Source organism: Oncorhynchus mykiss, chromosome 11 (assembly GCF_057628025.1).
Source record: "Oncorhynchus mykiss isolate SJ-2025 chromosome 11, ASM5762802v1, whole genome shotgun sequence".
Taxonomy (NCBI): Eukaryota; Metazoa; Chordata; class Actinopteri; order Salmoniformes; family Salmonidae; genus Oncorhynchus; species Oncorhynchus mykiss.
The window spans coordinates 77,937,501-77,950,992 of NC_143032.1; the positions used below are offsets into that span (position 1 = coordinate 77,937,501).

General features: G+C 44.4%; 1 protein-coding gene across 2 annotated transcripts in view; it reads right to left on the reverse strand.

The window, feature by feature from the left end:
* si:dkey-13n15.2 (protein transport protein Sec24C) overlaps positions 1-3,374 on the reverse strand; it is a 32,424-nt gene extending 29,050 nt beyond the window's left edge. For both annotated transcript variants that reach the window (XM_090191175.1, XM_090191176.1), the window contains exons 1-2: positions 3,062-3,374; positions 1,438-2,521 (exon numbers count right to left, since the gene is read on the reverse strand). In XM_090191175.1, the coding sequence (XP_090047301.1) occupies positions 1,438-2,470 (1,033 nt within the window). In that variant the 5' untranslated portion in view covers positions 2,471-2,521; positions 3,062-3,374. The remainder of the gene's footprint in view (positions 1-1,437; positions 2,522-3,061) is intronic.
* Between the last annotated feature and the right edge of the window lie 10,118 nt (positions 3,375-13,492).

Below are 13,492 nucleotides of genomic sequence, written 5' to 3' on the forward strand. Positions count from 1 at the left end.
TGCGTGTTAGTGTATATATTACCACCTGACTCTGTTTGTATGTTAGTGTATATATTACCACCTGACTCTGTTTGCGTGTTAGTGTATATATTACCACTGTGACTCTGTTTGTATGTTAGTGTATATATTACCACCTGACTCTGTTTGTATGTTAGTGTATAGATTACCACCTGACTCTGTTTGTATGTTAGTGTATATATTACCACCTGACTCTGTTTGTATGTTAGTGTATAGCTTACCACCTGACTCTGTTTGCGTGTTAGTGTATAGCTTACCACCTGACTCTGTTTGTATGTTAGTGTATATATTACCACTGTGACTCTGTTTGCATGTTAGTGTATAGCTTACCACCTGACTCTGTTTGCGTGTTAGTGTATATATTACCACTGTGACTCTGTTTGTATGTTAGTGTATAGATTACCACTGTGACTCTGTTTGTATGTTAGTGTATAGCTTACCACCTGACTCTGTTTGTATGTTAGTGTATAGCTTACCACCTGACTCTGTTTGTATGTTAGTGTATAGATTACCACCTGACTCTGTTTGTATGTTAGTGTATAGATTACCACCTGACTCTGTTTGTATGTTAGTGTATATATTACCACCTGACTCTGTTTGTATGTTAGTGTATAGATTACCACCTGACTCTGTTTGTATGTTAGTGTATAGATTACCACCTGACTCTGTTTGTATGTTAGTGTATAGATTACCACCTGACTCTGTTTGTATGTTAGTGTATATATTACCACCTGACTCTGTTTGTATGTTAGTGTATAGCTTACCACCTGACTCTGTTTGCGTGTTAGTGTATAGCTTACCACCTGACTCTGTTTGTATGTTAGTGTATATATTACCACCTGACTCTGTTTGTATGTTAGTGTATAGATTACCACCTGACTCTGTTTGTGTGTTAGTGTATAGATTACCACCTGACTCTGTTTGTGTGTTAGTGTATAGATTACCACTGTGACTCTGTTTGCGTGTTAGTGTATATATTACCACCTGACTCTGTTTGTATGTTAGTGTATAGCTTACCACCTGACTCTGTTTGTATGTTAGTGTATATATTACCACTGTGACTCTGTTTGTATGTTAGTGTATAGATTACCACCTGACTCCGTTTGCGTGTTAGTGTATAGATTACCACTGTGACTCTGTTTGTATGTTAGTGTATAGATTACCACCTGACTCTGTTTGTGTGTTAGTGTATAGATTACCACTGTGACTCTGTTTGTGTGTTAGTGTATAGATTACCACCTGACTCTGTTTGTATGTTAGTGTATAGATTACCACCTGACTCTGTTTGTGTGTTAGTGTATAGATTACCACTGTGACTCTGTTTGCATGTTAGTGTATAGATTACCACTGTGACTCTGTTTGCATGTTAGTGTATAGATTACCACTGTGACTCTGTTTGTGTGTTAGTGTATAGCTTACCACTGTGACTATAGTGTTGCTGAGGCAGGGCCCATTGAGGTTGCTGCTGGACTGGTGAGGTGAGTTGTGGAGGATACGGGTGTGAACACTGTTGGCTCTGGCTCCCACATGGTGACATGGAGGAAAAACTGCTGTTGGGAGGTCCTTGGTTTGGTCTTGTCAACATCACAGGAGGGCCATTCACAAAGCCTTGGTTTGGACTTGTCAACCTCACAGGAGGGCCATTCACAAAGCCTTGGTTTGGACTTGTCAACGTCACTGCAGGGCCATTCACAAAGCCTTGGTTTGGACTTGTCAATGTCACAGGAGGGCCATTCACAAAGCCTTGGTTTGGACTTGTCAATGTCACAGGAGGGCCATTCACAAAGCCTTGGTTTGGACTTGTCAATGTCACAGAAGGGCCATTCACAAAGCCTTGGTTTGGACTTGTCAACGTCACAGGAGGGCCATTCACAAAGCCTTGGTTTGCATACGGATATGGTGGGGAGGAAGAGACTGGAGGAGAGACAGTATTCTGGGGACCCTGGTTTGAAGACGGATATGGAGGATATGGAGGAGAGGAAGAGACTGGAGGAGAGACAGTATTCTGGGGACCCTGGTTTGAAGACGGTATCGTGGATGGAGGCCCACTAGCTGGCGGACCTTGTTTCAGAGGGAGGAGTGTTGATGGTGGAGGAATGTTGTAGGAAATATAATTACCCATGTGTACATGTGGTATGTGAGGCTCTTGATTCAGGCATGGTATAAGAGCTGAAGGTGATTGGTTCCTAAATGGGGGCGTAGGAAGACTGCTGAGACAGCCCTGGTGTGAGTACTGTAACTGAGCCATGGATTGAGGGATGTTTTTAGAGGGACTCTGGTGTGAGGCTGGGCCCAGGTTCAGAACCTGTAAGCTGGGTAGAGGGTCACTGGAGAGTCCTTGGGCAGAGGTACATCCAAGACCGGTTGGGGGTGTGGTTGCTGACCAGCCATTATGACACACCCTGGGCTGCCCGCCATGTCCGTAGCTCTGATTGGCAGCTGGAATGTCCATCTTCTCCCATGCTAGTCTGTGATTGGATGTATGTCACCTTGGAGGAGGGTCCTGGTACAATGCAATGAATAATGGATGAGAAACAGGTACATTACAGCTTGACTAGTCATCTCATGATCATCTTCCCAATACAGAACACTAAACATTATCACCATCAACTCTAAAGTCACAGAGATAATGATACCAGGGTTTCCTAAAAATATGTTTGTGATTCAAGGTATTGAACACGCATTATGACAATGCCTTAATGCACTGATCGACTGGGACCAAAAACCTGACATAAAGCTATCATAACATACCACATTACATACCTATATAATAGGACAGAATTAACTTTATTGTCCCAAATTGTCTTAGACACACAGCACTGCTGTATACAAAATAGACACAGTACATTACACACTAGACATAATAGATAGATTGCACGTTACCCTTATCATCATACACTTATCATATAGCCACATACATACGTAATTCTTTACATATGCCCTTAGTCTGTCAGTGACGTACTAATTAACACAACTCAGAAACATATTATTTGGCATGCATGGTATTCATAATAAAATATATAATTTAAATATGTCACCGCACCTTAGACATCGGTTGAAAAGGCTTTAGCTCTTACGTCAACACCGCAATGGCTCGTGCAAACCTCCCTCAAGTTTTCCGGATATCCTACCGCTGTCAATGTGACAGCGCCTGATATTTAGACCGCAAACCATGTATTCGTTGTTTAATTGCCACCCGGTATTCCAGGTGATGGATATGACATGAATGATATGTTCTGCGTTTGAAAAATAATGTTCCGATTAGGATTTACATTGTAATTTGATGATCAGTTACAATGTAGCGGTACAGGAAACGCAGATCTCCCACCCACATTTGACCTACGCGTTTATCACGTATTTTACGCAGGAATTGCGTAGCCGACGTCAAAATATTCAACACTAGATGGCGGAAACGGGAAACAAATGGGAATTTGCTACGGTCAATTTCACTAGGTTTAATAGTACCAGATATATTATGGGGGGAAATGAATGCTATGTAGTACAAATCTATTGAGGATTTATTTTTTATTTTTTTGCATTTCTTGTAGTGCCATAACCCTTCAGGTGCTTTAGAAGTAGTACCACACGTGGCTGCCCATGTGCTACAATGGGATGGATATCCTGCTTTGCAAATGAAGTTAATAAAAGTAATTTCCATACCATGTAATTTTTTGCTTGTCATTGTTTTGTCTGCCCTACCTTGTTTCCCAGTTGAGATCGTCCTTGACAGGAGCCATTTCTTAGTGGTTGTGTCCTTGTTACTACTTAACCCTTAACCCAACAGACCCCATAGGAACGCTGAATAACTGAATACTGAACCCTCCTCTCCACAACCACAGCTCTTCCCTCCTTCAGTTGAGGAAGAAGAAATGAAGGGATTTCTCCTAAATGGCACCCTATTCCCTATTTAGGGCACTATTTTTAACCAGAGCACAACCTATATGCCCTGGTTTAAAAGTAGTGCTCTAAATAGGGAATATGGTGCCATTTAGGATACATCCCTTCATTACTTATTTCCTACTACAGTGCATTTGGAAAGTTTTCAGATCCCTTCATTTTTCCCATGTTTTCTTACATAACAGCCTTATTCTAAAATTGATTACATAGATTTTTCCCCCCTCATCAATCAACACACAATACCACTTAATGACAAAGCAAAAACAGGTTTCTATATTTTTTTTCAAATTTAGAAGAAAAAAAATACAGAAAAAGATCAAATTTACAGAAGTATTCAGACCCTTTACTCAGTACTTTGTTGAAACACCTTTGGCAGTGATTACAGCCTTGAGTCTTCATGGGTATGACGCTACAAGTTTGGCACACCTGTATTTGGGGAGTTTCTCCCATTATACTCTGCAGATCCTCTCAAGCTCTGTCAGATTGGAGGGGAGCATCGCTGAGCAGCTATTTTAAGGTTTCTCCAGAGATGTTCGATCGGTTTCAAGTCCGGACTGTGGTTGGGCCACTCAAGGACATTCAGAGACGTGTCCCGGAGCCACTCCTGCATTGTCTTGCCTGTCTGCTTAGGGTCATTGTCCTGCTGGAAGGTGAACCTTCACCCCAGTCTGAGGTCCTGAGCAGTCTGGAGCAGGGCTTCGTCAAGGATCTCTCTGTACTTTGCTCCGTTCATCTTTCCCTCAATCCTGACTAGTCTCGCAGTCCCTGCCGCTGAAAAACATCTCCACAGCATGATGCTGCCACCACCATGCTTCACCGTAGGGATGGTGCCAGGTTTCCTCCAGACATGAAGCTTGGCATTCAAGCCAAATAGTTGGTTTCTCAGACCAGATAATCTTGTTTCTCATGGTCTGAGAGTTCTTTAGGTGCCTTTTGGCAAACTCCAAGTGGTCTGTCATGTGCCTTTTACTGAGGAGTGGATTCCGTCTGGCCATTCTACCATAAAGGTCTGATTGGTGGAGTGCTGAAGAGATGGTTATCCTTCTGGAAGGTTCTCCCATCTCCACAGAGGGACTCTAGAGCTCTGTCAGAGTGACCATTGGGTTCTTGGTCACCTCCCTGACCAAGGCCCTTCTCCACCAATTGCTCAGTTTGGCCGGGCAGCCAACTCTAGGAAGAGTCTTGGTGGTTCCAATCTTCCTCCATTTAAGAATGATGGAGGCCATTGTGTTCTTGAGGACCTTTAATGCTGCAGAAATGTTTTGATACCCTTCCCCAGATCTGTGCCTCCACACAATCCTGTCTCGGAGCTCTATGGACAATTCCTTTGACCTCATGGCTTGGATTTTTGCTCTGACATGCACTGTCAACTGTGGGACCTTACATAGACAGGTGTGTGCTTTTCCAAATCATGTCCAATCAATTGAATTCACCACAGGTGGACTCCTAATCAAGTTGTGGAAATATCAATTTTGAGTCTCATAGCAAAGGGTCTGAATATGTATGTATATAAGGTACTACAGTTTTTAATTGTTTATTCATTTGTTAAAAATGTCTAAAAACCTGTTTTCGCTTTGTCATTAAGGGGTAGATTGATGACAAAATGGTTTTATTTTTAGAATAAGGCTGTAACGTAACAAAATGTGTAAAAAGGAAGGGGTCTGAATACTTTCTGAACACATTGTATTAACATTAGTAATAGTCATTCCTCTTGGTCACATTGTCACGCCCTGGCCTTAGTTATCTTTGATTTCTTTATTATTTTGGTTAGGTCAGGGTGTGACATGAGTGATGTATGGTTTTTGTCTCATCTAGGGTGTTTGTACTGTCTAGGGTTTTTTGTAGATTTATGGGGTAGTGTTCATTCTAGGTGTTTATGTAAGTCTATGGTTGCCTGGATTGGTTCTCAATCAGAGGCAGCTGTTTATCGTTGTCTCTGATTGGGAACCATATTTAGGCAGCCATATTCTGTGGGTATTTTGTGGGTGATTGTTTCCTGTGTCATTGTTTGTGCCACACGGGACTGTTTCGTTGCGAGCTCACTATATTATTTTGTATTTGTGTTCATGTTTAGTTTTTCTTATTAAAAACCATGGACACCGACCACGCTGGGTATTGGTCCGATCTTTGTTTCACCTCTTCAGAGGAGGAGGAGGAAATCTGCCATGACACACATATATTATTAATAATCATTCCATCCTCTTGTTCACAAGGACATTATTTTAATTGAGCATTGAGAACCAGCAGTGACATTTTTTTTCCTTAAAGGCCCAATGCAGCTGTTTTTCTTATTTTTACTATCAAATCATTTCTGGGTAACAATTAAGTACCTGTGACCGTTTTAAATTTAAATGTTCAAAAAGAAACATAAATAGCTTCTTGGCAGAGAGCAATTTCTCAAACAAGAATGTTGATAGGAGTCCCGGTTAAAATTGTAGCCCCAGTTTTAGTTTTATCTCCCAATATAAAAAGTTTAAATGATTGAGTGACAGGTTGGCAAAAAATATATATATGTTTCTCCACTGCGCTGTATCAGCACGGACAGGGTGCAGAACCGTGTGTGTAGTGGGGCTATGGAAAGCCACTGGGCGGTTAGGTATGACTCCTTTGGGAATCCATAAAAAGAGGGGGGGGGAAACTTCTCATCTGTCATCTCTGTGGTAGGCTACGTAATAACATGATACACCTCCACCTGTAATATTTATACGGGCAGGGTCAAGTTTACCGTTGGGGCTGCTGCACTATCTTATTTTTTTATTTTTTATTTAACCTTCATTTAACTAGGCAAGTCAGTTAAGAACAAGTTTGTATTTACAATGACAACCTACTCCGGCCAAACCCCGATGACGCTGGGCCAATTGTGCACCGCCCTATGGGACTCCCAATCACGGCCGGATGTGATACAGATACTATTAGCTAGCTAGCTGTAAAAAGTTTGTTATTACCCTTAGCCTATTTAGCTAGCTTGAATCAGTCATGTCCAATCAATTGAATTCACCACAGGTGGACTCCAATCAAGTTGTAGGAACATCTCAAGGATGATCAATGGAAACAGGATGCATCTGAGCTCCATTTCGAGTCTCATAGCAAAGGGTCTGAATACGTATGTATATAAAGTCTTGCTGTTTTTAATTGTTTATTAATTTGTTAAAATGTCTAAAAACCGGTCTTCGGTTTGTCATTATGGAGTAGTGTGTGTAGATTGATCACAAAACTGTTTTATTTTTAGAATAAGGCTGTAACATCTGTGCTACCTCTTTATTCTAAAAATGTGTAAAAAGTCAAGGGGTCTAAAATACTTTCTGAATGCACTGTGTACTGAATAGGGTGCCATTTGGTATGCACACAGCGATGAAAGAAGAAGAAGTGGAGGAAGAGGAAGAAGAGGAAGGGGAAGAGGAAGAGGAGGAGGAGGAAGAACAGAAAGGGGAAGAGAAAGAGGAGGAGGAGGAGGAGGAGGAAGAACAGAAAGAGGAAGAGGAGAAGGGGGAGGAGGAGGAGGAAGAAGAGGAGGAGGAGGAAGAACAGGAAGGGGAAGAAGAGAAAGAGGAGGAGAAGGAAGAAGAGGAAGGGGAAGAGGAAGAGGAGAAGGAGGAGGAGGAGGAGAGAAAAGCAGAATGGAAGGTAGGAGAGTAGAGGAGAGGTTGGTGATTAATATTTTATCTGTTCCTCTCCAGGTCCTGAGTGAATATTGATGATGGGGTCCAGGCCTGGAGGCTTTCAACCACATTGGTACGTTAACACCTCTCTACCAAGTGCTGGTACATTAACACCACCAGGTACCGGGGTTCATGGCCGGTCCTGGCTCTAGTTTCAGTATACAGTAGTATATGACGCATACAGCCTTACCTATGAATTGCCCTGAGAGCAGGTTGCGCACTCACACAGTGACCGTGTGGTTGAGTGTGTGATTACAACTGGCACCCATCGTACTATACTGGGTATTATTTGTGTACCTAACCACTATGCCATACAAAACCAAGAGGCAGAGGGACCCTCTGAGTGGGTTGTTATAGACTACTACAACACACACTTATCATGCAGCACTTTACAGTGGAAGGGAGGTTAGGCCACACAGGGTGGGAGGAGAGGATGTCTGTCTCATATAGTATGTGTAGTAAAACCCTTCTTTATGGGGAAAGATTAGAAAGAGTCTCTTGTCTTACATACTGTAAGTACAGTACTCCTCTCATTTATAGGGAAGGTGGGAGGTCACACAGAGTGGGGAAAGGTCTCATATGTGTTAAAAGTCTCATATGATTGAGTACAATACAACTGTCACTAGAGGGGAGGTAAGAATGGAGAGTTAGGGAAGACAGGATTGCTTGTTTTGTACAGTACAACAGCTGTATATTATGGGAAAGGGGTAAGGTTGGACAGAGTGGAAGGACAGGGTCGCGCTGTCTTATAAGTACAGTATAACTGTAATATATGGGGAAGGGCCCAGGGTACACCACGTTGGGAAATAACATATTAATAGTGGTCAGAAGTGGAAGAGTATCTTCTTGTTTCTGCCTTCCACTGTCACTATGGATGAACACATCACCAGGAACCCTGTGTCACCTTTTCCTATTGGACACCTGTCTTCCTGTTTCCCCCATCACTAGGGGAGCACTTCAGCACTGTGACACCTCTTCCCACAGAATATCTGTCTCTTCCATCACTAGGGGAACACTTCAGCACTGTGACACTTTTCCTACAGAACAGCTGCAGACACGCAGGGCTGAGCTTCACAGGAGAGCAGAGAGAGAGAGAGAGAGAGGAGAGATAGAGAGGGGAGAGGAGTGAGGGAGAGAGAGAGAGAGAGAGAGGTTGTGAAGAGACTGTATGGGGTGAGCATGAGGTGAACTTACACCGGGGAGACTCAGAAACCCAGCCTTTTATCTCTTTTAAGATTCTCTCTTTCCTTTCTTCAGTGAGTAGAAGTTGTACACAGTGTCTTAGAATTGGATAGAGGATGTTATTGTGACTGGGTTCATCAGGAAGTGGATAGAGGATGTTGTTGTGACTGCGTTCATCAGGAATTGGATAGAGGATGTTGTTGTGACTGGGGGGCAGCTCGGGACTGAGGGGCAGCTCGGGACTGAGGGGCAGCTCGGGACTGAGGGGCAGCTCGGGACTGAGAGGAAGCTCAGGCAGGTAGTTGAATCCGGCAGATCCTGGCTGGCTGGCGGTTCTGGCAGATCCTGGTTGACTGGCAGATCTGGAAGAGTCTGGTTGACTGGCAGATCTGGAAGAGTCTGGTTGACTGGCAGATCTGGAAGAGTCTGGTTGACTGGCAGATCTGGAAGAGTCTGGCTGACTGGCAGATCTGGAAGAGTCTGGCTGACTGGCAGATCTGGAAGAGTCTGGCTGACTGGCAGATCTGGAAGAGTCTGGCTGACTGGCAGTTCTGGCTGCTCCATGCTGACTGGCAACTCTGGATGCTCCATGCTGACTGGCTGCTCCATGCTGACTGGCTGCTCCATGCTGACTAGCTGCTCCATGCTGACTGGCAACTCTGGATGCTCCATGCTGACTGGCAGCTCTGGCTGCTCCATGCTGACTGGCTGCTCCATGCTGACTGGCTGCTCCATGCTGACTGGCGACTCTGGCTGCTCCATGCTGACTGGCGGCTCTGGCTGCTCCATGCTGACTGGCGGCCCTGGCTGCTCCATGCTGACTGGCAGCCCTGGCTGCTCCATGCTGACTGGCGGCTCTGGCGGCTCCTTGCAGACTGGCAGCTTTGGCGGCATCCTGCAGACTGGCAGCTCTGGCGGCTCCTTGCAGACTGGCAGCTCTATGCAGACTGGCAGCTCTATGCAGACTGGCAGCTCTATGCAGACTGGCAGCTCTATGCAGACTGGCAGCTCTATGCAGACTGGCAGCTCCATGCAGACTGGCAGCTCCATGCAGACTGGCAGCTCCATGCAGACTGGCAGCTCCATGCAGACTGGCAGCTCCATGCAGACTGGCAGCTCCATGCAGACTGGCAGTTCTGAACAGGCGGGAGACTCCGGCAGCGCTGTAGAAGCGGAAGGCTCTGGCAGCGCTAAACAGGCGGGAGACTCCGGCAGCGCTGAAGAGGAGGAAGGCTCTGGCAGCGCTGGACAGGCGAGGCGCACTGTAGGCCTGATGCGTGGTGCTGGCACTGGTGGTACTGGGCCGAGGACACGCACAGGAAGCCTGGTGCGGGGAGCTGCTACCGGAGGGCTGGTGCGTGGAGGTGGTACTGGGTAGACTGGACCGTGCAGGCGCACTGGAGCTCTTGAGCACCGAGCCTGCCCAACCTTACCTGGTTGAATGCTCTCGGTCGCCCTGCCAGTGCGGCGGGGTGGAATAGCCCGTACTGGGCTATGCAGGCGAACCGGAGACACCGAGCGCAAGGCTGGTGCCATGTAAGCCGGCCCAAGGCGACGCACTGGAGACCAGATGCGTAGAGCCGGCTTCATGGCACTTGGCTCGATGCTCACTCTAGCCCGGCCGATAGACACCGTGCGCACCACAGCATAACACGGTGCCTGTCCGGTCTCTCTAGCCCCCGGTAAGCACAGGGAGTTTGCGCAGGTCTCCTACCTGGCGTAGCCATACTCCCTGTGAGCCCCCCCCCCCAAGAAATTTTTGGGGCTGACTCCCGGGCTTCCTTGCCAACCGTGTTCCCTCGTAGTATCGCCGATTCCTCTCTCCGGCTGCCTCTGCTCTCCTAAGTGCCTCCACCTGTTCCCATGGGAGGCGATCTCTTCCAGCCAGTATCTCCTCCCAAGTGTAACAGCCCTTGCCATCCAAAACATCCTCCCATGTCCATTCCTCTTTACGCTGCTGTTGCCCGTTACCACGCCGCTTGGTCCTGTTGTGGTGGGTGATTCTGTAACGGCTTTCTTCGGTTGAAGGAGAGTCGGACCAAAATGCGGCGTGTAGATTACGATTCATGTTTAATGAAAAAACACACTAAACACAAACACTACCAACACTACCAACACTACCAACACTACCAACACTACCAACACTACCAACACTACCAACACTACCAACACTACCAAAACAATAAACGGAATGAACGTAAAACCGAAACAGCCTATACTTGTGTAAACTAACACAGAACAAGGACATCATGATACTAAGGACAATCACCCACAAAACACCCAAAGAATATGGCTGCCTAAATATGGTTCCCAATCAGAGACAACGATAAACACCTGCCTCTGATTGAGAACCACTTCAGACAGCCATAGACTTCACTAGAACACCCCACTAAGCTACAATCCCAACACACCACATACAAAAACCCATGCCACACCCTGGCCTGACCAAAATAAATGAAGATAAACACAAAATACTTTGACCAGGGCGTGACATAGTGGTAATGACTGGAGTGGAATAAGTGGATTTGTATCAAATACATCAAACACATGGTTTCCATGGTTTCCATGTGTTTGATGCCATTCCATTGGCTCAGTTCTTTATTATGAGCTGTCCTCCCCTCAGCAGCCTCCACTGATTGTGTTGTGTTAGAGCCTGAATTTAAAATGCAGCCTGAATTTAATACCCCACAATGTCAAAGTGGAATTGTGTTTTTAGACATTTTTACAAACACATTATAAATGAAAAGCTGAAATGTATTGAGTCAATAAGTATTCAACCCCTTTGTTATGACCCCTTTGTTAAGACTAAATACATTCAGGAGTAAAAATGTTGCTTAACAAGTTACATAATAAGATGCAAGGACTCACTCAGTGTGCAATAATATTGTTAAATAGGATTTTTGAATGACCTCCTCATCTCTGCACCCCATACATAAAATTATCTGTAAGGTCCCTCAATGGAGCAGTGAATTTCAAACACAGATTCAACCACAAAGACCAGGGAGGTTTTCCAATACCTCGCAAAGAACTGCACCTATTGGTAGATGGGTTAAAATAGAAAAGCAGACATTGAATATCCCTTTGAGCATGGTGAAGTTATTATTACACTTTGGATGGTGTATCAATACAGCCAGTCACTACAAAGATACAGGCGTCCATCCTAACTCAGTTGCCGGAGAGGAAGGAAACTGCTCAGAGATTTCACCATGAGGCCAATGGTGGCTTTAAAACAGTTACAGAGCTTAATGGCTGTGAGGAGAAAACTGAGGAGGGATCAACAACATTGTAGTTACACTACAATACAAAACTAATTGACGACGTGAAAAGGAAGCCTGTACAGAGTAAAAAAAGTTAAACTGCAAAAAATGTGGCAAAGAAATTAACTGCTACACTGTGTATGTGACCAATAATCTTTGACTTGATGACCTGAAGGAAGAGAGGTGAAGAGAACAGCCAACCAGGGAGGATGAGAGGAAGGAGAGAGAGAGAGAGAGAGAGAGAGGATAGAAAGTGAGAGGAGAGAGAGAGAGAGAGAGAGAGAGAGAGAGAGAGAGAGACACACACATTTGGAGTCAGTTCCCGTGGGAGGGGGACCAGTGAAAGCCAGGTCATGTACATGGTGGATCATGGCTCATTCTTTTTAAACATGGCTAAATTATTCACTGGCTGTTGGTGGAGAGGTATTTTAGAGGAGCACCGGGAGGCTTAAACCAAGGCCACCAACAGAGGTAACTCTGCAAACACACACAGAGATACACACAGAGATACGCACAGAGACTGCACAGAGATACACACAGAGATACACACAGAGATACACACAGAGACTGCACAGAGACACTGCACAGATATGCACACAAAGATACACACACACACAAGCACACACACACACACAATTCATTTTACACACACTCTGAAAGCTGTTTTGCAACTTCTTCACCATTGTAGCGATGAATCATATTTAGATTTTATAAACCATGTGAAACCAACTGCATAATTCCCGAACACTTCAGTGATTAATGCAGAAACAAATTAAAAACTGAGCAACAGTTATTAGATGTTTGAGGCTCCAAGACAAAAGCTACAACTATAACTGAGCCTGTTTGGGTGCTAATTATGAGAGAAAACGGAGCCATATGTCAGAGACAGACAGAGTGGAGATCAAGTCATTTTATTGACACCCAGACAGCAAGCTTAGCGAAGTTAGTCAGTGGTACTGTAGTTAGTTAGTGGTACTGTAGTTAGTTAGTGGTACTGTAGTTAGTTAGTGGTACTGTAGTTAGTTAGTGGTACTGTAGATAGTTAGTTAGTTAGTTAGTTAGTTAGTGGTACTGTAGATAGTTAGTGGTACTGTAGTTAGTTAGTTAGTTAGTTAGTTAGTTAGTGGTACTGTAGTTAGTTAGTGGTACTGTAGTTAGTTAGTGGTACTGTAGTTAGTTAGTTAGTTAGTTAGTTAGTTAGTTAGTTAGTTAGTTAGTTAGTTAGTTAGTGGTACTGTAGATAGTTAGTGGTACTGTAGTTAGTTAGTTAGTTAGTTAGTTAGTTAGTTAGTTAGTTAGTTAGTTAGTTAGTGGTACTGTAGATAGTTAGTGTTACTGTAGTTAGTGTTACTGTAGTTAGTTAGTGGTACTGTAGTTAGTTGGTGGTACTGTAGATAGTTAGTGTTACTGTAGTTAGTGTTACTGTAGTTAGTCAGTGGTACTGTAGCTAGTTAGTGGTACTGTAGTTAGTTAGTTAGT